At 42.5% G+C, this 24,742-nt stretch overlaps 1 protein-coding gene across 1 annotated transcript in view; it reads right to left on the reverse strand.

Moving 5' to 3' along the window:
* LOC149323531 (alpha-2-macroglobulin-like protein 1) overlaps positions 1 to 24,742 on the reverse strand; it is a 76,226-nt gene that overhangs the window by 40,406 nt on the left and 11,078 nt on the right. The window contains exons 6-15 of the mRNA XM_089489150.1: positions 24,590 to 24,610; positions 23,113 to 23,275; positions 17,841 to 17,925; positions 16,931 to 17,057; positions 10,254 to 10,368; positions 7,896 to 8,005; positions 7,167 to 7,331; positions 3,809 to 4,042; positions 2,340 to 2,403; positions 566 to 711 (exon numbers count right to left, since the gene is read on the reverse strand). Coding sequence (XP_089345276.1) covers positions 566 to 711; positions 2,340 to 2,403; positions 3,809 to 4,042; positions 7,167 to 7,331; positions 7,896 to 8,005; positions 10,254 to 10,368; positions 16,931 to 17,057; positions 17,841 to 17,925; positions 23,113 to 23,275; positions 24,590 to 24,610 — 1,230 coding nt within the window. The remainder of the gene's footprint in view (positions 1 to 565; positions 712 to 2,339; positions 2,404 to 3,808; positions 4,043 to 7,166; positions 7,332 to 7,895; positions 8,006 to 10,253; positions 10,369 to 16,930; positions 17,058 to 17,840; positions 17,926 to 23,112; positions 23,276 to 24,589; positions 24,611 to 24,742) is intronic.

A 24,742-nucleotide genomic window follows, 5' to 3' on the forward strand; every position in this document is an offset into this window, starting at 1 on the left:
TCACCGTTTTAGTCACTCTCCTTTGGACATGCTCCAGTTTCTCAATGTCATTTTTGAATTGTGGTGCCCACAAAATTAAAAAAATAACACAGAAGAGAAAGGTTATGCTAGAATGATAGCATTTTAATTTTTAATGGAATTCATAATGATTACAGTCAGCCCTTCATATTCACAGATTATCCATGGATTCAAGCATCTACAGTTTGAAAATAATTTAAAAATGTATAAATTCCAAAAAACAAACCTTAATTTTACCATTTTATATATGGGACACCATTTTACTACACCATTGTATTTAATGGGACTTGAACATCCACAGATTTTGGTATCCACAGGGGTCCTGGAACCAAACCCCAGTGGATACCAAGGGCCCACTGTACTTTGGTGACACTTTCATTTATCTATAAACAGCTTTGCAGCATTGATGTTGCTGTTTTATAATAAACAGCAAAACCTGTTTGACCACAGATGATAGTGAGAAACAAACAAGGGTACACATGAGTCGCAATGTCTCTGACATCCATCTGTTTCAATTCACTTACTCCCTGAGGAATTACATGCTAACCTTATGCTTGAAGCACTTGTCTATTGCGAACACTTCAATGTCAGCCGCCACCTCACCATCTGCAAAGACAGCATAAAGCAGGAGCCTGGCCATGGGTGCCAGGTCAGAGCTTGTGGACAAGGTGAGAGAGAAGGTGCCTTTCAGGGCTGGAACAGGGAAAAGAAGAAAAATGTCATGGTTAAGGAAAGCATCGATATAATCCTAATTTTTTTAAAAATTGTCATATGTTGATAAAGCTTGCATAATATGGGAGCTGAGGGATTTAACTGGTGATGGACAAAGAGAGTTTGCATCCACCGCTCTTCTCTGAATTCTTACCTTCCAAAACCAAATATTTGATTCCATAAATAAAAAGAGAAGAATACCAGGTAAAGAAAAATGTCCACTGAGAATGCATGTTTCATTTACTCTATTATTTCAGATAGTGTAGAGAATGTCAAGAGTCAGCATGGTGCAGTGGTTTTTACTTTCCTCCACCCGAACAAGCCCCTTGGAGCCTGTTCAGGCGGAGGAAAGGCTCGGGAAGGAGAGGAATAAATGGAATAAATCAGAATGGCATATTCTTTATAATGAATTTATATGCTGATGATTTCTTTTATTTCTTTTCTTCTTCCAATTTTCCTAGTTATGTCTTTAATTTCTTCTGTTTATTCAATGTATTTTAACATGTTCACTGTTATAATGACTGCAGAAATGTTTTATGATATAAAGGGAAGAAACATTCACTGCTACATCTTACTCAATTGTACGTATGTGTGCTTGGCTATTACACAGTCGTGCTTTGAGTCCATCTTACCTATGGGATCACCTCCTTCCATATAATCTATCCCATACTCTCAGGTCCTCTGGAGGACATTTACATCAACTTGCCAGGATGAGACTGGCAACTGTCACCCAGAGGACCTTTTCATCGGCTGCCCGTAGACTGAAGAATGACCTGACAGAAAAGATTCAACAGCTAAATGTGCTGTCTGAATTTAAAACAGTATTAAAGACTTATTTCTTTTAGCAGGCCTACCCATTCATTTTTAAACTATAAAATTTAAATTGGGATATTTTAATTTTATGCATGATTATTTTAACGTGTCCTGTATTTTTGTGTTTTACCTTAATGTGTTTAAATGGTTTTATGTTTTAATCTGTTTTGTACCCTGCCTTGAGCTTTGGGAAGAGGTGGGTGAGAAATAAAATTTAATGAATGAATGAATGATTATTCATTATACATAGAATCTTAGAGTTGGAAGAGGCCGCAAGGGCCATCCAATCCAACTCCCTGCCATGCAGGAACTCTCACTCAAGGCATCCCCGACAGATGGCCATCCAGCCTCTGTTTAAAGACCTCCAAGGAGGGAGACTCCACCACTCTCCAAAGGAATGTGTTCCACTGTCGAACAGCCCTGACTGTCAGGAAGTTCCTCCTAATGCTGAGGTGGAATCTCTTTTCCTGGAGCTTATCTCCATTGCTCCGGGTCCTAGTCTCTGGAGGAACAGAAAACAAGCTTGCTCCCTCCTCAATATGACATCCCTTCAAGTATTTAAACAGGGCGATCATCTCACCCCTTAACCTTCTATTCTCCAGGCTAAACATCCCCAGCTCCCTAAGTCGTTCCTCATAGGGCATGGTTTCCAGGCCCTTCACCATTTACAAATTAAATCTATATAATGGAAGGCAAGCCCAGCAAACTTGATTAGCCTGGTGTCATGGGATGTGTGCCATCCCACATGACTGAATAAAAAGTGTAGCTAATGCATCAACATGGTTTCACCCACTTACTCTCATCTTTGCCAACTGACACTTGCTTCTGTCCACTATAGACAATTCTGCCTCTTGACACAACCTACAGGGAGACAATATGTTAGGACAGGGCACACATCAGCACAAAATAATACCATATACAGTTGGCCCTTGGAACTCACTGAGGAACTGTTCCAGCCCCCCCCCCCACAAGTTCCAAAATACGTGCATATTCGAGCCCCATAGGCTTGAATGGGGCGCGTGCATGCAGGGCGTTCCAACTCCATGGATCTCAAGGCTGCGGACTTTGAGGGGTGACTGTACATACAGGAAAAATATAGGATTTTGTTGTATTTTGCTGCATGGCCAGCACAGCAATCCCTGAATATGATTCCTGAAATGGTATCTGACACATTTTCCATGGTGTATTCTGGACGGTTTCTGGGATGAACATGACTTTATGAACAGTCTGTTTGATACTGGGCCTGCTGTAAACTTATTTCTGTTCCCATTCCAGTCCATTCAGGATTGCCAGTTCAGGATTATTCCAAGTCGTAAGGGTTTCTGGGCCAAAACCTGAGACCTAGGGACATCTGGTGATGCCATTGTGTATTGTGCATGAATTACCAACCACAGTTGCTCACAGTTTGTTACAGAATCATAGGATTACAGAATTACAGGATTGGAAGGAGCCCCCTAGAACTATGAATCTAACTCATTCAATGCAGGAAATCCAGCTAGACATCCTCAGCAGGTAGTTGTCTAGCCTCTTTTTGAAGATGTTCAGAGAGGAAGACCCCCACCATCTCTCCAGGCAATTGGTTCCATAGTCAAATAGCTCTTAATATCAAGAAATCCCTTCTAATGTTTGATTGGAATCTGCCCTCCTGTATCTTAAAACCATTGAATGTGGTTCTACTCTCTGTGGCAGCAGAGAACAAATTTTCAGCTTCTCTGTATTTCATTCTATTAGTTTCAGATCAATTTTCTAGTTTATCAAGGTCCTTCCAATGTGTTAGTGACCCCTCCCAGTTTTGCATCATAAGGATTCTCTCTAACCTATCATCAAAGTAACTGATAAAAATATTGAAGAGTGCTGGCCCCGGGACAGAACCCTGTGGCACTCCACTTGAAACTTTTAGCCAGTGTGAAGCAGAGCCATTGATGACGACCCTTTGAACATGGGTTTTCAACCACTTATGGCTCTGTCTGACAGTGTTCTCATCTATTCCACATTTAACCATTTTCTAATCAAAATATCAGGGGGGACTTTATCAAACGCTCTCTTGAAAACCAGATAAACATCTACAGCATTCTCATTATCTACTAAACAAGTGATCTGATCAAATATATGTGTGTGTGTGTGTTCTATATTGCATTTTTCCTTTCCTTTCTTTGATTTTCTTCCCTATTTTCCCTTTTGCTCTGTGCCCATTCAGTCACTCGTTTTTTCTTCTCCAAACTACACCCGGAGTTTCCCCACTTTGCACAGATTGCTAGATACTCACCAAGTAATAGAAATCTACATGGTCAGCCTCTGGGTCCAGTTCTTTCCGGTCAATGATGTAATCCACCAGTACTTCCTGATCCTTCCCACAGGGCAGCTCTTCATCTACATGTTTGATCTCAAGAAAGCTGTTGCTCTCTGAGTAGAAAGGCTTCACCCACCTAAAAGCTTCATTACGTATTGTCTCAAGGTCAGATGCATCTTGCTGGGTCACATTAAAAATAGCAGACCTGCCCTAAAAAGCAAAAAGATGCAAAGAGGTCAGAAACAACCACTCAGTCAAAGATATTTGCTAGCAGAGAGAAAACCGTGGGCTACTTTTACTTGTGGGAGTTCCTTTCCAGACCCCACCACCAGCAGGACAGATAGCAAAAACCATGGGAAGTCAACAATAGTGGTGTGTACGCGTGGGGCCATTGAAATCAATGGGGCTTGGCATCTGTGGATAGCAAGCCTGCGGTTGGGGAAGACAAGCTGTCGATGCATTTCAGGTGGAAAAACAGAAGAAATTGGAAAGGACAATGTGAGTTCAGATGTGGAAGATGAGGTTATGCCAGTCAACGTTTTACAAGTGAAAATTGGAATAAGTGTGGCTAAGGAACATCAGAGTGTAGTGAAGATGGCAAAAGTTATTAATGAGGAGGAACAGACAAACTAGGAGAGGCGACAGCAGATTGTTCTTGTCTAAGCCTATTGGGAAGGGCGAGATTCTACCCCTTCTCTTGCTCCCTTCTCCTCCTGAATGAGTTGGATGAGTGAAAAATACTTTTACATTTTGAACCCCATTTCCAGTAACCAAAGTAAGCTGAAGAGAAAGGGAAAAAATGAAAGGAGGAAACAGAAACTGGGGCATTTTGAAAGCTACTGAAAAATAAGGACAATAGAATCTAATTGGGATTGTTTGTGCCAAATCAGGACCCGTGTGTGTGTGTGTGTGTGTGTTAAATTGCAAACCTTCTGGTGTGGCTTACATCAGATGACAAAAACAAAAACAGTAGAAAAGAAATACTTTATTTTTGTTAGTTTAAACTTTTTAAAGAGGCTAACAACGACCAGAGAAGTATAGTACATTTATAAGAATCAGATTTATTACAATTTAAAATCTATATCTATGAGATGAAAAAACACAGCAAGTTGATGAAATATCAAATTATGATCATGTTTAAATATGTTAAAACAAGCAATTAAAAAAACAATTCAGCCATTCAGACAGGCTAAAGTCCTATCTAAGGGGCTGGACAGACCGGGAGAAAGGGGCGAACAGAGGCCGCCCCTTTATCCCCTGAACTGTTGCCGTGCCATCCGCATGGCACCGGCAACAGTGTGCTCCAAAAAGGAGCCTCGAAACGCAGCTCCTTTCCGTGCCACTGCCAAGGTGCCATTAGTGCCCTGGAGTGGCACGGTGACATCTCTTGTTCTCCATGCCATTTAGAGGAGGTGCATGAGGCACGTCATTGGCGTGTGTGCTGTATAAACGTGCATGTGCCCAAAATGGCGCCAGGAGAGTGCGGAGCGTGCAGACACTCCACACTCCCTAGCCCTAATTTCGGCCCCAGGCCACCACAAAGCAACAGTCTGTACCAGGCCTATGTTTTTTAAATGTCTTTGACAGATAGTTGTTGTTGTTTTTGTGTGTATTCAAGTTGCTTCTGACTTATGATGACCCTAATCAAGGGATTTTAGAGCGTGATTTGCCCAAGATCACACAGTAGCTGAGCTGGGATTTGAACCCTGGTCTACAGAGTCATAGTCCAATGCTCAGACCATTATACCACCCTAGAAGATGGTGGAAGGATTTATTTGCTGCTTTCATTTAGTACAGGGGTGTGAACATTTATTGAGAAGCCTGCCTGCACAGCAGCATTCTTAAGGGGCACAGTGATGTTTAAAAACATATCAATCCCCCCCTCCACTCTCTCAGATAGATGCAAGCAGCAGCACACATCCTCATGTACCCTTGCGTACTTGTTTATACTGGGTGGTAGTAGTGGTGGTGGTAAGAAGCTTCTAAATGTCCCTACTTCTGTAAGCAGCAACAGATGTTTTCAACAATTCTCAGATATGGGAAGGAATATTTAAATGATCATGGGGAAACATGTTTTCTATACAACAAAGATGGCATGATAAACAACAGGCTTCAAACAGGGTTGTTACTTAAAACATCCAGGGTGCTGAGAGGGCACCCACAAGCAACATTTAAAAAGGTAATTTTATTAGCTCAGTTACAGCAGCCAAGAAGGCTTGGGCAGGAATCAAGCCTGTATATACCAGTTCCAGGAAACAGAACTCCAAAATGTAAGGTCCAAATGTAGTTTTATTTGCCAAAGGGAATCACCACTCACACAAAAATATGATCACACAAACACTCACAAGAACTTAGGATATAAAAAGTGGTAGCAGATACCAATTTTAAGGATTGCAGAAAGTAATACTGCACTGGTTCCAGAAGCAAAGGTTTCAGACGGGGGATTCTATGAAGTGAAATGGTTCAGCAGCATCAGAAACGTTGAGGAGTCAAGTCAGAAACGATTTGAACAACATTGTAAAGATGGGGAAAATGACTGAATTCATCCAATTAAGGAAGAAAATGAACTTGATAGGAAGATTTTATAAGAAATGGCTGTGTTCATCAGTTTTATGAACAGAAAATACTAGGGATTTGATCTACTAATTATTACTGATCCAACTAACTGTAATTCCACAAAGTATTCCACCTTTTATTTTCATTCCAGGAATATATGATCATTCAAACCCTCATGGATTAGAATTTTAATCTTCTCATGTGTGTTAGAGTTTTAATCTTCTCATGTGAGTTAGAGTTAGCAACCTTCCCATGTCTATACTTACTAATTACTAGTTTGCACATAATTCTACAGAGGTTTATGTACAGTATATATAGTTATGGTGGCTTTTTGTTTGATTTTCCCATTCATTCTCTCCCTTCCTGCATCACACAACCTAAAGCTTCTCTATCCTTCATAAGAGCCTTGTTTTTGCAGAGCCTCTCTGCAGGACATGATTATTATGTGTCCTCAAGAAATTTCTGATTTATGGGGACCCCAAGGGGAATCTATCACATGGTTTTCTGGGGCTGAGAGAGCGTGACTCACCCAAGGTCACCAAGTGGGTTTCTATGGCCAAGTGAGGGTGATATCAAAAGATGGTGCCAAATGCTTTTCCTGATACCTGCTAATGCTTTCTGGTTTTCTTTTGGTTTTCTCGTGAAGCTGAACTTGTGTTTGACTATACATACATATTTGTAAGTACAGAAGAGTAAGCTTGCTTCTTTACCAGCAATGTGAATCCCTTTCTCTAAAGCTTGATGTAACGCCTCCTTTGCCATCTGTTGCAAAACTTACCCGTAGTGCAACATGAGAGTTCTTCCATTCAGTTGTGTCTAAGGAGAAATGAACCTCTCCATTGTCATCTGTGACATATGGCAAGTGTGTCTCCACATCATTGGTATCGACAATAAGATAGACAGTCTGGTTCTTGAATGGTACCTTACTCACAGTAAATTTCATCTGTGGGAACAAAATCAAAATAAATATGTTGTTATTCTATTGTGGGCTAAAATGCATGGAAATTGTGAAAAACCATTTTGCGGTATGTAATAAGTTGCATAGTCCTGTGCTTCAAATTTCATAGCTTATTTCTCAGGAGCATCTCTTGGCCAACTCAACTGTTCTACATTCTGAATGACAAGAAAGTGTTATATATGTAATTAAATGGGACATGCATATCAATGGCATAAATTCCTTTGCTTATAAAAAAAAGAATAACTTGGTTGTTAAGATCTCTGTAATGGTGAGACTCAAAAATAACAACATTAATCAAATGCATGCTTATTTTTGTTTTTAAATCTTGAAAAATACTTCAAAGTGAGTCTGAGGACCTTCTTGAATATCCTTCCAGGTAAACATTACTTGCTGTCCCAACATGAAATGGCATCCCAGTAGTGCCTTTGAACACAGAACACAAACATAAAATACGCCTTAACTCCTTAAGGAACAAGCTTATCAAAAGTGTGGTACCAGTTTTGCACTCCAATGAATAGAAAGATTGCACTGAAGTAGTTAGGATCTGACCTTTCCTTTATATGGAAATCCATGTTTGTAGTATGGATTGAGATTGATGAACTCTACTTCAATTGCTCTGGTGACAACAACGAAGCGATGCTCTCCTGAGAGTGTCACTCCTGCAGAGAGAGAGGGTGTAGTGGAGGTTGACAATCAACTTTTGATTCAATGCAACTGCAGAAAAAGACCACTATAAAAACATGACAAGGTCCATCCCTCTTTCAAGAATCTTGCTAAGAAAGCTCTGGAAAATGGCACAATGTAGGTTTAAGTTGCACTGGGATCTTCTAGGGCAAATATATTCATGGGCCCATTCATTGTTGTCAGTTGAGCTACTCAGAAGGCATACAAAGCAAGGGTTGAATATCTGAATCCTTAGTGGGAGCCTAAATGTCAAGTTACATAAGCATATTGTGCATATTGTAGTTTAGAGATCCACTAGCATGTTGAGAGGAGGTGGTAGCATAAGGTCACAATATAAATACCATTATGTAGGGGCATTACTAAAGGGGTGTGGGGAGTGCGGACTGCACCAGGTGACACCATAACATGAGGTGACACGGCTGCTCCTGAAACATCTGCCTTTTAGCAGAAATGGCTGTGTCCCTTTAAAATACTGAAAAGATGGTGTAAGTGGGGTGAGGATCAGTCGGAAGAGAAAGCAGAGGCCTCAGGGTTTTTTGAAAATTAAATTTAAAATTTAAACATTTTAATTTTAATTTTTTTATTTTAATTTAAAAATTATTTTAAAAACTTCTTTAAAAATATCACCTCTCACCAAATTTTCACTTTAACCACATGAAACAATGTACATGTAAATACATTTAGGCTGCGTGTATGATAATTTACAAGTACAGTGGGCCCTTACCTTACCCGAGGGGATCCATTCTGGACACACACACACACACACACACACCCAGCATAAGGCATAAAACACGTATGGTTGAGCCCCATTGAATATAATGTGGCTTGTGCTCGCAGCACAGCAGAATGTGTGTGCCATTCATTTTTGGCTGCACAGCTTCAGCTAAAAGCTGCATATAGTGTAAAAGCTGCATATAGTGTACCCACACATGGTGCGGTCACACTGTATAATTTTGATATACAGTGATATATGGAGGAGATAAATGGGGGTGGAGGGGGTGACACAAAGAGTTAATACACTGGGTGACTCCAACCTAGTGATGCCGCCGCCATGATGGAAGCCTTGTTTGCACTGGCCAAGCTACTCTAGGAGCCGCACGAAATATCCTGGCCTGGAAACTGCCCTGACCTACCTGTGTTACCTTGGACCTTGTGTCTGTGCCATGGTGGCTTTCTGCCACCACTGCTACAAGTCATTCACTTTTATGGCCAGAATGAGGCACCTAGAAATGTTCACATGCTGGGTGCCTCATTCTGACCTTAGAACAAGTGACCTGCAGCAGTGGTGCATGCACTGGGAAGCCCAGAGGAATGCCCATGCAGACAGCAACCGCGATGGAGAAATGGAGGGCTCTGGATCAACCCAGAAGATCCAGAGCAACAGGTAGAATCATAGAATCATGAAATTGTACACCCCTTTGCCAGGCCACAAAGAAGCGGCACTTTGCCACTTCTCTGTGGCCTGGAAAAATGCCGGATTAGGGTGGTAAGGCTGCCCTGGCCCCAATCCAGCCACTGAAGTGAGAGATTGATGTTATTGATCCGTATCTGTGTGGGCTAATTGGACCCCTTACCAATTAGTCAAAATTCCCCTCCTGATGTGTCTGTCTATGTCTGTATAAGTGGGAGGAAAGTACAGTAGTGAAAACAGTTACAGCAACAATCCTTTGGATTTGTATTCTTTTGACTTGAGTTGTCATCTTCTTTGAGATTCCTTTACTAAACAAGCTGGTGGACTTAGTGAGAGAAAGTCCAAGCTTTTAAGGTTCCCACAACAACACGTGATAGATGTCATCCGCATGGCCCATACCAGAACTAAGATATGGGCCATGTGCCATCTGAACAGGAGGATGCCAGAATGGGTGGGGGGGGGTGAGGCTTTTAGCCGGTGGAGACATGGCCTAAGCAGAGCTTTGAACATGGATCTCTCTGGCCAAAGCCACTGATCTAATAATTCTACAAGAATTAGTAAAAATGTACAATATGGAAATTAGATGACTGCATCTGAGAAAGTAGAATAGCATTTGGCAAGTCTTTCCCCACCACCAAACATACACAAAGACATAAAAACACTTCAGTACAGAAGCACTTTCAGATTCGAGAACCACAGCTGTTGTCAAAGTAGAAAAAGAGAGAGAGAAATTAAACAAGAATATTAGGACTATATTATGATGACCAAAATTTTAATCTGTAAGAGTAATTAATGAGCTGAATATCTCATACCTGTTCCATCCTCCTCCAGATCTGCAGAAAGGTGAACATAATTGTTGTACCCCTTTCCAGATAGATTAAGATCTGTAGCATTAATAGTAAAGGAAGCAAAACCAGTCTTGTCTGTCTGAGGATGCAGAGAAGAAATATTACATTTGTAAGGTTGATCTCTCTGCGTGTTGTTAACAAACTCTCCTTTATTTTGCTACAGCTTAACTGTTAACAGTTAGCCCTGAAGCAGATGGACCAAATAAAACAACAACCTCTGGCCACTTCAGGTGCATGGCATTTATATGATGCACCCCTAGCAAAGTAGCTGTTAAGCCTCTGAGACCAGCTAAGGCAGCCTGAAGCTGCCAAAAACAGGAGCAGCAAAAAGTCACTCTTGCCAGTGGCCTGCTTCAGGAGCGTGGCATCTGGTTACTGTGGTTTCAAAGCAATTGGAGCTTTTGATACTATTGGTCTGTCTGCTTGGTCCCACAGGCGCTGTACAGACCCCCCAAAGGGGTGGCCTGCACCAACCCCTTTCCTCGCCGGATTGGGGCTAGGGCAGCTTCACTGGCAGCCCAGAGGCCTCAATGCGGCACTTTTCAGGACCATGGAGAAGCAGCAAAATGGTCCTGAAAAGGGGGTGTCCTTGGGGCTTCATGCCCCGGATACCTCAACAGGCACAGCTATGGGAAAAGGGGCTGTCTGGCCCCTTTCTCCCATGGCTTCGTTCCCGCAGCCATTTGGCTGCCGTGTGGGAACAAAGTTTGCAGTGCCGCAACAAAAAGGAGCTGCCTAGAGCAACTCCTTTGTTGTGGTGCTGCAACCAGAAAGTGGCGCCATTATGATGCCACTTCCTGTGTGCCACGTTTGGGTGCTCATCGGCGCCGCCAGCGTCATGGTGTCTCCCATGTAGATGGGAGGCCGCCATGATGCTGTTGGAATAGTAACAAGCTCTACACTTGAGCCATTATAGGGTTAATAACCATTATAGGGTTAATGAAGAGCTACTGAGAACACAGATGGATGACCTACAGCTGTATATGCATAGCTCTAACCAACTTTTGAGCCTTAATAAGACTAGCTTTGTAGTGAGCCTTCCTCTCTCCCTCTTTTGCTCACTCTATTCTTAGCTTTCTTTTCTGTTGCATTATACTTGTGTTATTTGCTTATATTATGTAGTTTTTATTATTATTTGCTACTTGTTATTATTATGTTTGCCATTACTACTATTGTTTATTTTGTACCTTTTGTATATATGGGTTTTGTATGATTCTGTTATATATGTTTGTTTGTTTCCCTCTTAAGCATTATAGATAAAGCCTTTTTCTAGTACCTTGTCTCTATTAGTCTCTTTTCAAAACCATAGTTCCAATAGATGCTGGTGTGGTGCCATGCTAGGGTTAGGGACCATGTGGTTGGTGCACGGTCCCTAACCCTAGAATCGTGGCGACCACACCGCTTTGGGTCGGTGTGTACCGGCTCTCAGTTAGCCAGGTGTAATAATTGTGTAAAGTTCTTGCATCTGTTACAGAATTAATTTTTGAGAAGCACATGGCATTTAATTTCTATGCAGAACCAATACTTAGAGCAGTAGTTCTCAAGCTTTATTATACTGACCACCTTCAGTCATAAAGGGAAAATAGGGATGCCCAGTTTTTTCTCCCTGTTCGGGACACAAGATAGCTTACAACAATTAAAATAAACATTGCTAAAAATGTGCAGCATATAAAAGTTAAAAATGTAATGAAACTTTCAAAGGACTAAAATATGTTAAAAACATAAACCATTAAAAGGAAAACAGCAAATAGAAAACTGAACACACTATGCTATGCTGGTTTCCACTAAGCAATCAGTCCTCAAAGGCCTGATGAAACAAAAAAGTGTTCACCTATAGAAATACAGCAAGGAGTTTCTAGTTTAATCTCTCTGGGAAGGGAGTTCCAAAGGCTGTGAGCAGCCATCAGGAAGGCCCTCCACCATGTTCCCACCAGATCTAGTTGTGTGGTGGGACAGAGAGAAGGGCCTCCCCAAAAGACCTCAAAACATGGACAGGTTCATATGGAAGAATAAGCCTTCAGCTAAGGACCTGAACCATAGAGGTCTTTATAAGTCATCACCATCACTTTGAATTGTGCTGAGAAATTGAACAGAGACAGTGAAGCTGTTGCAACAAGAGAACTGTGTGCTCCCTGTAACCAGCACCGATTAGCAACTTGACTGCAGCTCTTTGGACCAGATGAAAATTTTGAGCACACTTCAAAGGTAACTTGACATATACCATGTTAAAGTAATCCAAATGGGATGTAACTAAAGCACGTGTCATCTAGTCAGATCAGATATCTCAAGGAATGGGTTCAGCTGCCACACCAGCCTTAACTATGCAACTAGGTGCTTAAGTGGCCACCACCAAAACCTTGGCTTCCAAGTTCAGGTTGAATCCAGGGGCCTTATCACACGTGAAACTGGAACTCCAATCTGGAGCCCTTCTGCAGCCCTTCTGCAGTGAGGTGGAAGCAGGGTCACTTCGAATCCAAGGCAATTCATGTGATGAATTATCACAAGTGAAGAACGAAATTGTGGTGATTCCTGAGTCAAAGCGGAGTGAGTGCACTTTGAATTACCACACCAGTACATACCATGCGGATTCAAAGATTCAAATTGGGACCCTTGCGCATGCTCAGTGGGGCTCTGAACACATCATGAACCTTTGCACTTCCAAGTTGAAGAACGGGGCCACTTCCTGGTTCCAGTTTCACGTGAATGATAGGGAATGTCACCTATTCCTACATGCCCTCTGTTTCATCTGAATGTATCGCTGGCAAAATTATTATTATTATTATTATTATTATTATTATTATTATGCAGTGAAAGAAATTTTTAATAATAATAATAATAATAATAATAATAATAATAATAATAATAATTTTGCCAGCGATACATTCAATTAAAAATTTCTTTCACTGCATAATAATAATAATAATAATAATAATAATGTTTCCTTAATGATAATATTATTATTATTATTAATAAAAAATTATTTCACTGCAAAATAATCAGTGTAGAAGCTGCAGGTTGCATCTGCACTGGGGAAATAATCCGGTTTGACTCCACTTTAACTGTACTGGCTCAGTGCTATGGAATTCTGGGAACTGTAGTGTCGTGAGACATTGAGCCTTCTCTGCCAGAGAGCTCTGGTGCCTCAGCAAACTAATAACTTATTACTATTATTATTAAAAATAAATTAGTATTATTATCATTATTACTATTTTACAAATAATAAATTATTATTATTATTTTAAAATTAATAAATTATTATCATTTAATATTAATAAATTATTATCATTTAATATTAATAAATTATTATTATTATGGGAGTTGGAGTTTGTTGTGGGGTCCTTGGCTTGAGGCAAAGGAATTCTGGGATTTGGAGTTTGTTGTGGAGTCCTTGACTCGAGGCAAAGGAATCCTGGGAGTTGGAGTATATTGTGGGGTCATTGGTTCGAGGCTATGGAATTCTAGGAGCTGGAGCCTCTGCCCCAGCCTCCGGTGGCCCCCTCCGTTGCTCCCATCTCTCCCCACAGCCTCCTGTTTCATTCCCTCTATCCCTGTCATCTACATTAAATCTACCTTTCCGAGCACCTGAAGCAAATGGGTCAAAATTTCAGCGCAGCATCATGGGAAATGTGGGACCTTGGAGGTTGAGAGGGGCATGTACCAGGACAGAAGCAAAGTTGCATTCTACACCAGACCATTTCAGAATGAAATCGAAGTGAGCTTAGAAGCAATTTTTGTGAATTCGCTTGTTATCGAATCCACCAAAATCAGGAGTCACTTTGGATTGACTGCGGAAGCACCTCAGAATAACCCCCCATAGAAAGCAATCATGTGAGATAATACATCACGTTTTAGCGTGAACCCGCATGGTTGGACCCGCACTTGCGTCAGAACAGAGCTGCAAAACCCTCCATGTGATAAGGCCCCAGGACTATTGTACACTCAAGTGGCAGACCTGCAGCTTCAGAGGGAGTGTAACCCCATCCAACACAGGCTGAGTTCATGCGCTTGCATCTGATTTACACTTGGTCAGGCACACCTCTGTCTTGTCTGTATTAGGGTTCAATTTGTTCATTCTTTTCCAGACATCAGTTTAAGACCAAAGCAGCTTCCATGATTAAGGTGCAAAGGAGGAATAGAATTGGGAGTCATCTACAAACTAATGCTACCAAACTCCTGAATGATCTCTTCCAGCAGTTTCATGTATATGTTAAAAAGCATATAGGCCAATGGCCAACAGATTGCTCAAGAGTCACCCAGCACCATCTTTTGAGTTTGCTCCTCCGGGAAGGAAGAAAGCTACTGTAAGACAGTGCCTCCAAGTCCTACCCATGGTTGATGATATTAAAAGCTTCTGAGAGATCTAGCAGAACCAAGAGGGGCACAGTCCCCCTATTTAGTTCCCATTAAGGTAGCCAAAAGAGTCTGAGGCCTGTTACAGACTGCCAAAATAAAGCTGCTTCGGGTCTCTTTGGAGGTATGCTATTTAAATGATGCATGCATCCTAAGAATCTGGAAGCTGCACCAAAAGCTGCCCTCCAGTGCTTAGGAATGGAGTGTGGCTTTGGTGCGACCTCCGGACTCTTAGGACCCATGCATCATTTAAATAGCATACCTCCAAAGAGACCCGAAGCAGCTTTATTTTGGCAGTCTGTAACAGGCCTGAGTTTCATAACAAAGCGTGAAACCACATTGAAATAGATCTAGATAACCCGTCTCATCTAGAAACCCCTGGAGCTGGGAGGCCACCCCTTCTTCCTATACCTTGCCCCAAAATGGACTGTTGGACATAGGCCAATAAATGTCCAATACTATGAAATCCAGGGATGGCTTTTTCAGTAATGGTTTTGTAACTGCCTACTTCAGGCAGACTGGGATTTTGCCTTATTTTAGCATGACATTGGTTGCCAAATCTGCTCATCCCCCTCTGGCTTTTTTTATAAGCTAGGAAGATCAAGAATCTGATCCATATGTGGTGGGCCTCACCTCTCCAAGAATCCTGTCCATATCCCTAGCTTGTAGAAATTGAAAAGTATCGACAGTTACTGGACCAGGAGGGACCAAAATTATATCCACTGCATATGTATTAATTATAGCATCTATGTCAGAGACAATCGAAGCAATTTTGTCTGCAAAATGCCAGGCAGGTTGTTTACAGTGGGCTGCTGAGTGGGCTGGATTTGATCTTGTATGTAGACCCATATGTAAAAGACCCCTTGACCACACACAAAAAAAGCTCTTCTGGCCAAGCTCTTGTTGATGCAGTGATAGCAGAGAAGAAATTTGTTTTTTCTGCCTGTATTGCCATGGAATTGACCCTCTGCCATGGAATAGACTCACACAGGGAAAATCAGGGGTAAACCAGAGGTTTAAACATTATCTCATGCAAAATGGGATATTGCAATTAAGATTTTCACACACATAGCTATTAAACGGGCAATAAACAGCACCAAATCATTTTTGTGATTTCCCCGTGAAAGGAGTTTACCACATGGAGGGCAAATTGGTAAAATCTCATGCAGAAACGGGACTTTAAAATCAGTGTGTTGTTTGTCAAAACCTCAAGGATCCATAGGAAACTGGCATATGTTGTTTTGGTGACACAAAAATGAAAACGTTTCCTCACCCAAGTGGTCTTGGTTACCTTTTGACTACTAGCTCTACTGCCTACAGACTGAGAATTGCCAACCGACAGTATATGATAATAGAAAGGGTTGCATATAACTTTTCTGTCATCCCTTCCTTCTTCCCTGCATCCCTGACTGTCTGCTTAAAATAGATTTTAATCTCATATTCCAAATAATGTGTGAAATAGTTTAAATTTTTGGCATTGCAGTGACACATTTATTGAAAAAGAGAGAGGGGGGATTATTTTCAAGGAAATTGTTTTGCTGGTGTCAAGAGAGAGCCAGTGTGATGTAATAGTTTGAGTGCTGGACTATGACTTTGGAGACCAGGATTCCATTCCCAGCTTGGCCATAAAACGTACTGGGTGACCTTGAGCAAGTCACTCTATCTCAGCCTCAGAAGAAGGCAATGCCCAACCTCCTCTGAACAAATCCTGCCAAGAAAACTCCATGATAGGGTCGCCATAAGTTGGAAACGACTTAAAGGCACATAACAACAGACAAGGAAATACAATTGTCTAGCTACACAGAGCTCATAGGTACCTTCATAGTATCATGTGGTTCATTTTCAGAAACCAGGCTGCCCAGGTTGTTGGCTCTGATGTGTGTGAGACGTCCTACACTATCTATTGAGGCATTCGCATTGCAGAAATAATCCGGTTTGAGACTGCTTTAACTGCCATGGCTCAATTATATGGAATTCTGAGAAGTGTTCTGATGCCACAACAAACTACACTTCCCAGAATTCCATAGCATTGAGCCATGGCAGTTAAAGCGGTCTCGAACCGGATGATTTCTGCAGTGAAGATGCAACCTTCATTATGTGGAAGTAGGCTATGGTATCTCCCCAACCCTATAGTTCAATGTATCACAATGGGGCATTTCCTTCCTTTCAGCAAGCTAGGTACTACTTTTGTGCCTTCATGAGAATGGAATACAAGAAAAACTGATTAAGGTGGTACTTTTTGAACAATTGATTGGGTAGGTCATCTGGGGGATCTTAGACAATTAGCTTACCTGGCCTTTGTAATCCAGCTCAATACTAATTAATTCTCCACTTAGGACCTCTTCAAAAAAATAAAATGACCTGCCTCGCCACAATTTCAGATGTACTTTTCCCTGGACAGACTTTCCGTATGTGTACCTGTATCAAAAGACAGAATCAGGGAATAGAACGATGTTTCAGCTGAAACAGGTAATATTCATAATAAACTGCATAGGAACAAAAGTTGTTGGGTGGACACCACTACAAAATAAAAGAAACAAAGAAAAAACATATCCTGAAGAGAAACATTTGTTTGTTTTAGAAGAAAAATCTTTACATTTGTAAATAGAATGATAGAATCATAGAGTTGGAAGAGACCACAAGGGCCATCCAGTCCAACCCCCTGCCATGCAGGAACTCACAATCAAAGCATCCCCAACAAGATGGCCATCCAGCCTCGGTATAAAGACCTCCAAAGCTGGAGACTCCACCACTCTCTGAGGGAATGTATTCCACTGTCGAACAGCTCTTACTGCCAGGTGCAATCTCTTTTCCTGTAGGTTGAATCCATTGCTCCAGGTCCTATTCTCAGGAGCTGCAGAAAACCTGCTTACTCCATCCTCAATATGACGCCCCTTCAAATACTTAAACAGGGCTATCATATCACCTCTTGTCTTAACTGTCTCTTCTCCAGGCTAAACGTGGAGAACAGATGGTTAAGAGGTGAAAGAATTCAAGACAGAACAAGCTTTGCTTCAATACATGTACCAGTGTGGGACGTTTGTTCCTGCTGCAATTTAATTCTCCAAAATCTGGGGGGGAGGGGGGGGAATTAGGATGTAGTGTTGATGCCCATCTACTCTGTCTTTACTACTGGGAACAAAATGTTGTTTCCCAACAATTGGCATGGTGTAAAAACATATCATAATTTCTTTTACAAACCTTCCTAGCACTTTCACCTGAACTTCTTTATCTGCGGTGGTGACTAGTTGTGGCACTTCAAATAGTACTTCAAATTTATGGGGCACTGTAATGGAGAAAGAGCAGAAGTCACTATTTTGGTAGAATGATTCACACTGATTGAAACCAATCATGTTTCTGATGCAACAACTGGAAAAAAAAAGGAGCAGCAGCAAAAGTTTAAAAGCTAGGTAGGGACTCATCCAAATGAAACTGTAGAAGGTCAAATGGCTCATCTATGGAGTTCTGAAATAATAGATAGCATCTAATATCCCCCAATTTTGATCAGGAGGACTGCAGTATGAAAGGATAGGAAAGACAGGTTGCATACCTGTAATGGCATTTCTTTGAGTGGTCATCTGCGAATTCATACAAATGGGTTGTACTGCGCCTGCGCAGTGCTGCTCGGAAAATTTCTAGAATCACTGGGCAAAGTTAACTTTGCAACTTTTGGCGGTAATTCCACCCATCCCTTATAAGCCCCCTGCGTTCCCGCTCTTTCCCCAGTTCTGCAATTGGAACCGCATGAGCGACATGAGAATGAGCCAATGAAGAGCAGGACACTGAGGGGAGGACGGGCGGGATTTGTATGAATTTGCAGATGACCACTCGAAAAAATACCGTTACAGGTATGCAACCTGTCCTTCTTCTTCATGGTCTCTGTGAATCATACAAATGGGTTGAGACTGATAAGCTTAGGTCAGCGGCGGAGGGAGTGTCATGAAACCCAAGTAAGGTTCAAATAAAGTGTATTTATTAATCACAATAAACTGTTTGAACCCAAACTGTGTCAGTCATTTTGGTACCTGAATAAATAGCACTTAACCTGTGCAAGACATAAGGCACATAAATAACACATTAGGTCATGGTGGACCTGTCATCAGTACTTCAATAAATAGTACTTAAGCTTATTTTGAAAATATGAAACAGAGAAACAGCACATTAGGTCATGCAGGACCTATGTAAACCTAATGAATGTTCCAAACCAAGACAAATTGGCAAAGGACATTCATTTCAGAGCATGTTAGCTACTAGAAATGCAGTACATAACATTCATTTCAGAACATAAAACAAATGGAAATGCAGTGCAATCAATGTAACCCTGAAACCAGCACTGCCCTTCCGAAGGCTGCGTCACATTTGGCCCTGGTGTCCAGCCTGTAGTACTTAATAAAAGTAAAGGGCTGGGACCAAACAGCAGCTTTGCAGACATCCTCCAAGGGGACCTTGCAAGAAAAACGGAGGATGTTGCTACTGCCCTAGTTGCATGGGACTGAACCCTGGCCGGGAGAGGTCTGCCCAACAGTTCATAGCAAAGGTGGATGGTACCAGCCACCCACTTTGAGAGTCTTTGTGCAGACACTGGCTGTCCCATTTTCGGTTCCAAGTAGCATTGGAAAAGTCTCTCGGAACGTCTCGAACCCGCAGTTCTGTCCAAATAGAAGGCCAGAGCCCTACGAACTTCCAAAGTGTGCAAACTGTGTTCAGTGTCAGTGGTCGGGTTTGAGGCCAGGGTCGGCAACACAATGTCCTGACACATGTGAAAGGCCAACACCACCTTAGGCACAAAGGTAATGTCGGTACGGAGGACAACCTTATCCTTGTGAAACCTAAGGAAAGGTGGTCTCTCCGCAAGGCACAGAGTTCGCCCGCACAGTGGGCAGAGGTGATGGCCACAAGGAAGGCAGTCTTCCAAGTCAATAGTCTCAAGTCTATGGTGGCCATGGGTTCAAAGGGCTTGGATTGTAAAGCAGATAGCATAGCATCCAAGCTCCAAGCCGGTGCCAGTACCGAGACTGGAGGATGAAGGTTGCAACAAACTTTCAGGAAAGTGGGAACAGATGGCAGAAAGGTAGCACTTAATGGATATCAGGCACAGGCCCGAGTCCAGAAGCGCCATCAGGAGCTCCAGCATCACTGGCGTCATCACCTGGGCTGGAGAGAGGCCTCTCTCAGAGAGGAACAGAAGAAACCTTTTCCACTTGGAAGCATAGGACTTCTGGGTGGCCGGTTTCTGGGCAGCCAAGATCACCGTCTGTACCGAGGGAGGAAGCGAGGCTAGGGTCGGGGCCTCCACGCCACCATCGGCAAGCTCTCGATGTCCGGATGCTGAACCTGGCCATTCTGGAGGGTAAGGAGGTTGTGACGGAATTCGAGCCGGGCCGAGGTGATGAGCCAGCCACCAGTGGAGTGGGCTTCATCCCTAATTTCCTTGAGGACCCGTTGGCAGTCATCAGGAACATCAGGTATGACCGGAAAATTTTTTTCCATAAGGCACTGAAGGTAGGCCCCCATGCACGCTACTTTCAAGCCCAACACTGAAGCAGAATAGGCCTTCTTAGCTAGGCCGGCGATTTTCTTGGCTTCGCGGTCGGCAGGCGATGTCGACATCTTTGGGGTGAACGCCTGTTGGGAACCCTTGACGATCGCCGAATTCTGCTTTGGGTGGGACATGAGCCAGGAGCACTGGCAAGGCGAGATCCTGTATAGGGACTCAATCTTCCTAGAAGATGTTGTCAGTGAGGCCGGGATGTCCCATGAGCGTTTTGCAGTGCTCTCTAGGGAAGGCAAGAGTGGGATGAAGGTAGGTGTCGGCACTTTGCCATGGATCCTCCTCTCGACTGCATCCTTGGCCTCTTCCTTGACATGAGAAAGTTGTAGCTCCAAAGTGTTCGCCATCTTAATAACATGTTTGGAGAAGGTGCGGACATCATCCATTGGGGATGAGGATCCAGGCTGGTACAGTTCTTGAGGAGAATGAGGAGCCACCTCGTCTGAGGAGACCAAATCGACGCGAGAAACATGAGAACCCTCATTGTCAGATCCAGAGTTAGTGTCGATCTGAGTAGTGGCATGGCGTGAAGGAGTCGGTACCGGTGGAAGCGGCTTTGAGGTCAGTGCGGGCACCCGACCCGTTGGTGGAGTGGTAGCTACGCACGTTTGAAGAGGAAGAGTTGTATTCCCTGGTGATCCAGTGGATCGTGCCGGTAGTTCCTTGGAGATGGAGGTCTGCATTGGGGGCACAGTGGCTTTTGATGATAGATGCCTGTAGGCCTTGATCTGGGCCTTGTGCACCTGGACCCGAGGAACAGGTGTTGGGGAGCACTGATGAGGTGACGGAGAAGCAGACTGAACGTCGTCATCAGAGTGATGGAAGGCCAGCATTGCAGGCAAGATAGAGGCCAGGATTGAGGCTGGTACTGAGGTGGCCCTTGGAGAAGTGAGGACTAAAGGCACCGGTTCGACCTGTGCAGGTACTGAAGGAGATGAAGAAGATGCAAGGTCCCTGGGAGGTTGAGGAGCCTCTGAAGATTCTTGGTGGGTCTTCTTACGAGACGAACTCTCAGACGACTTTGAGTGGGCTTTCTTATGAGAAGGCGGTACCGAAGACTCGGTGTGGGCTGAAGGTTTGGCCTTTTTGGCCGAAATGTGAGGGGAGCCGTCTCCCGCATCTGAGGGGACGTGCCTCTTCTTGGAGGAGGATTTAGAGCTCGTGTTGTTTCGGGAGCTCACCTCCTAGGCCGAACTCTTATCAGAGCCTTGAGTCCTTGGTTCTAGCCTTATCCTTTTCTGAGGACTTCGGCTTTGAACCAGCTCCATTGGCTGCTTGCCTTTTTGAAGGCTTTTCGGCGGTGGCACTTGGGTCAGTGGTGGAACTCTGGGCTACGGTGGCACTAGGCTTGGTTTTGGGGCCCTGGGCCACAGAGCCAGCAGCTGCTGGCATTGATTCGAAAGCCACGGGTGCCGAACCTGGCTGGTCGGTATCCTGAGGCTTAAGGATGCCTTGATAGATGGCTGTAATCAACCGGGAATCACAGTTCTTTCTAGCCTGAGGGGTCAAGGACTTGCACAAGACACAATCTTTGGAGTTGTGGTTCTTGCCAAGGCAGAGGAGACAAGACAAGTGGGGATCCTGTACGGGGATCTTACCACTGCAGACATCACATTTTTAAAATGGTGCCGGAGACATCGTGAAGCCGAATCGAGATCCAGAGAGAGGTCAAAGACACGCCGAATGGTCAACAATACACGGGGCGGTCAGAAGAAGAATGGTCACAAATCAGTCCGAAGTCAAAGTCCAGTGAACAAGTTCAAGTAACACAGGACAAAGTTCCCCAAGCAGCTAACACGGTGGAAAAAAAGGAACTGGGGAAAGAGCAGGAACGCAAGGGGCTTATAAGGGACGGGCGGAGCTACCGCCAAAAAGTTGCAAAGTTAACTTTGCCCAGTGATTCTAAAAGTTTTCTGAGCAGCACTGCGCAGGCGCAGTACAACCCATTTGTATGATTTGCAGAGACCATGAAGAAGAACATTATTTCTTCTTGTACCACATTCCTTTTGGGAATCATATGCCCTGCTAAAATCTCTGGGGCTGCTATTCATCCTGTAGAGTCAAATATATTGTTACAGATACATTTAGTCCTACACAGCAAAGGCTTACACCAAAAGAGAAGCATTGTAATTTGCACACTAGAGGGAAAAGGTAAAACCACATTAAAAATATATGTCCTACTAGGGGCATTTCATCTTTCAAACTTCTTATCCCTGATCCTGGAACTTCTCATGTAATTTCAGAGACATGGGATCTGTCTCACAGGTCATTACTCATTCAGAGGATGTGTACATGCAAATGCACAGTATTGTAAATTGTATAAGGGAGATAACCATACTAGGAGATTCTGGGAACTGCAATTTAAAAAAGTAACTTTCCAGGCTCTGTCCAAAAATGAAACTGTAGAAGTGTCTTTTCTCCGAGACAAAAGTATACAGGTTGAGTCTCCTTGAGCTGGAATTACAAAATCTGAAATACTCCAAAACCAAAAACTTTTTTCATGGGGTGCTGAGATAGTGACATATTTGCTTTCTGATTATTTACTGTACACAGACTTTTTTCATGCACAAAATGATTAAGTTGTACAATTACTTCAGGCTATGTGTATAAGGTGTATATGTAACAGAAATGGATTTTGTATTTGGACTTGGGTTCCATCTCCAAGATATCTCATTATGTACATACATGCAAATGCAGGTATTCCAAAATCTCAACCTGTATATTGTAATTCCGCCACTTTATTTGCACACTGTAGACACTATCACTGTCACATTAATGACATAATATTTTGGCTGCTATGTTAGTGACAAAGTCTCTTCTGACATTCAATGAAAAAGTCATTATTGCATGATTAGGCAACTCTCTTCCATTTATACACAGAACAACTTTTTATAAGCAACATGGTCTTCCTTTGAATCTTACCATATTCCTCCACATTGAATACTCTCCTCTCTTTATAACTTTCCCCAAATTTAATGATATATGTTCCCAGGGTTGCTTCAGAGGACAGAGGGAATGACAGATCCACAATACCATGATGAGGCTTCACATCCACCCACTGACCAATTCGATTTTTATTGGGATCCTATGCACAACAATAAAGTAAAGTATGGCTTGTTGATCATCAGCAATGTTGAAATTCCACATAACCTGTTCTACAATATTCATTGGGTGGGTGGGGACATACTGGACAGCAAAATGTCATGAAGGCATTAGATATTATTGCTGCTGTTGTTTGCCTTCAAGTCATTTCTGATTTATGCCGACCGTATCACAGGCTTTCTTGACAAGATTGATTCAGAGGGGATTGCCTTTGCATTCCTCTGAGGTTGAGAGAATGTGACTTGCCCAAGGTTATCCACTGGGTCTGCATGGTAGAGTGGAGAATCAAACACATTCCCCTGTTTTGCATATTATTTCCAATTTTTAAATGTTTTTTGTACTGACCTAGTGCTAGAGTGATATAAGACTATACCATGTTAAACATTGAGTCTGTTCATTGTAACACAACAACCCTGCCCTTCTTACACATTACAGTACTTCTGGGCACCACAATTCAAAAAGGCTGTGCAGAAACTGGAGCGTGTCCAAAGGAGGGCAACTAAAATGGTGAAGGGCCTGGAAACCAGGCCCTGTGAGGAACCAATTGGTTGCATGACAATAACATATATTAGCTGAGGTAAAGGCATGTAAAGCTAATTAGAAGCATAACAATAAATTGCATAAAACTGAAAATATCGGTATCTGCTAGGGTTTAGTCCCCATGGATACCAAAATCCGTGGATCCTCAAGTCCCATTAAAGATAATGACATAGTAAAATGGTGCCCCTCAAGTTTTGCTTTTTGGAATTTATATATTTTTGGAATATTTTCAAACTGTGCACAGTTAAATCCATGGATAACTGTGGATTATCCTTGGAATATGGATATTATCTGTGGATATGGAGGGCTGACTGTGTATGGCTTGACTGAAGCTTGATAGGTGTAATTAGCTGTATATGCCTTTTACATATGTGAACTTCAGTCAGGCCTTATACATCTTGAATAAATGTTATTGTGATGCAACTAATTGTTTTGTTTCACTTTCAATATGTGCTACTGATATGCATGTGATTGTTGTGTGCTCACTTGTGTATTACTTCTATCCAACTCCTTGATTCATTCAGAATTGTATATCTTTTTGTGTGTGTGCAATTGAAGCCAACTGCCAATCTGGTTAATCACATTGGGCCCCCTTAGAATTGTACTTAAGCCATCATTTCCAGTGCCATCCCAAAATTATAGTTCCTAGAGCTGCAAATATGTTCACAATGCTTTACGTTTGTAGTGTAAGCACATCCTAAAGACTGTTCAAGTAAATGAGCACAAAAAGTAAATGTCAACAGGGTCATTTACTCACTATTAGCTGTATCAAAGGGATCTGCAAATGGAAAAGAGAGAGGAGATATTACTCAGCATCACAAGGAACAGAACAGTCTCCACTTCCTTCAGTATTCTGCAAAACCAGTCAAGGAACGACAGCAATGGCAAACTGCTCTGCATCACACTGTCT

This window comes from Sceloporus occidentalis, unplaced genomic scaffold (genome assembly GCF_023333645.1).
Source record: "Sceloporus occidentalis isolate IW3139 unplaced genomic scaffold, rSceOcc1.0.p SCAF_1, whole genome shotgun sequence".
Lineage (NCBI taxonomy): Eukaryota > Metazoa > Chordata > Lepidosauria > Squamata > Phrynosomatidae > Sceloporus > Sceloporus occidentalis.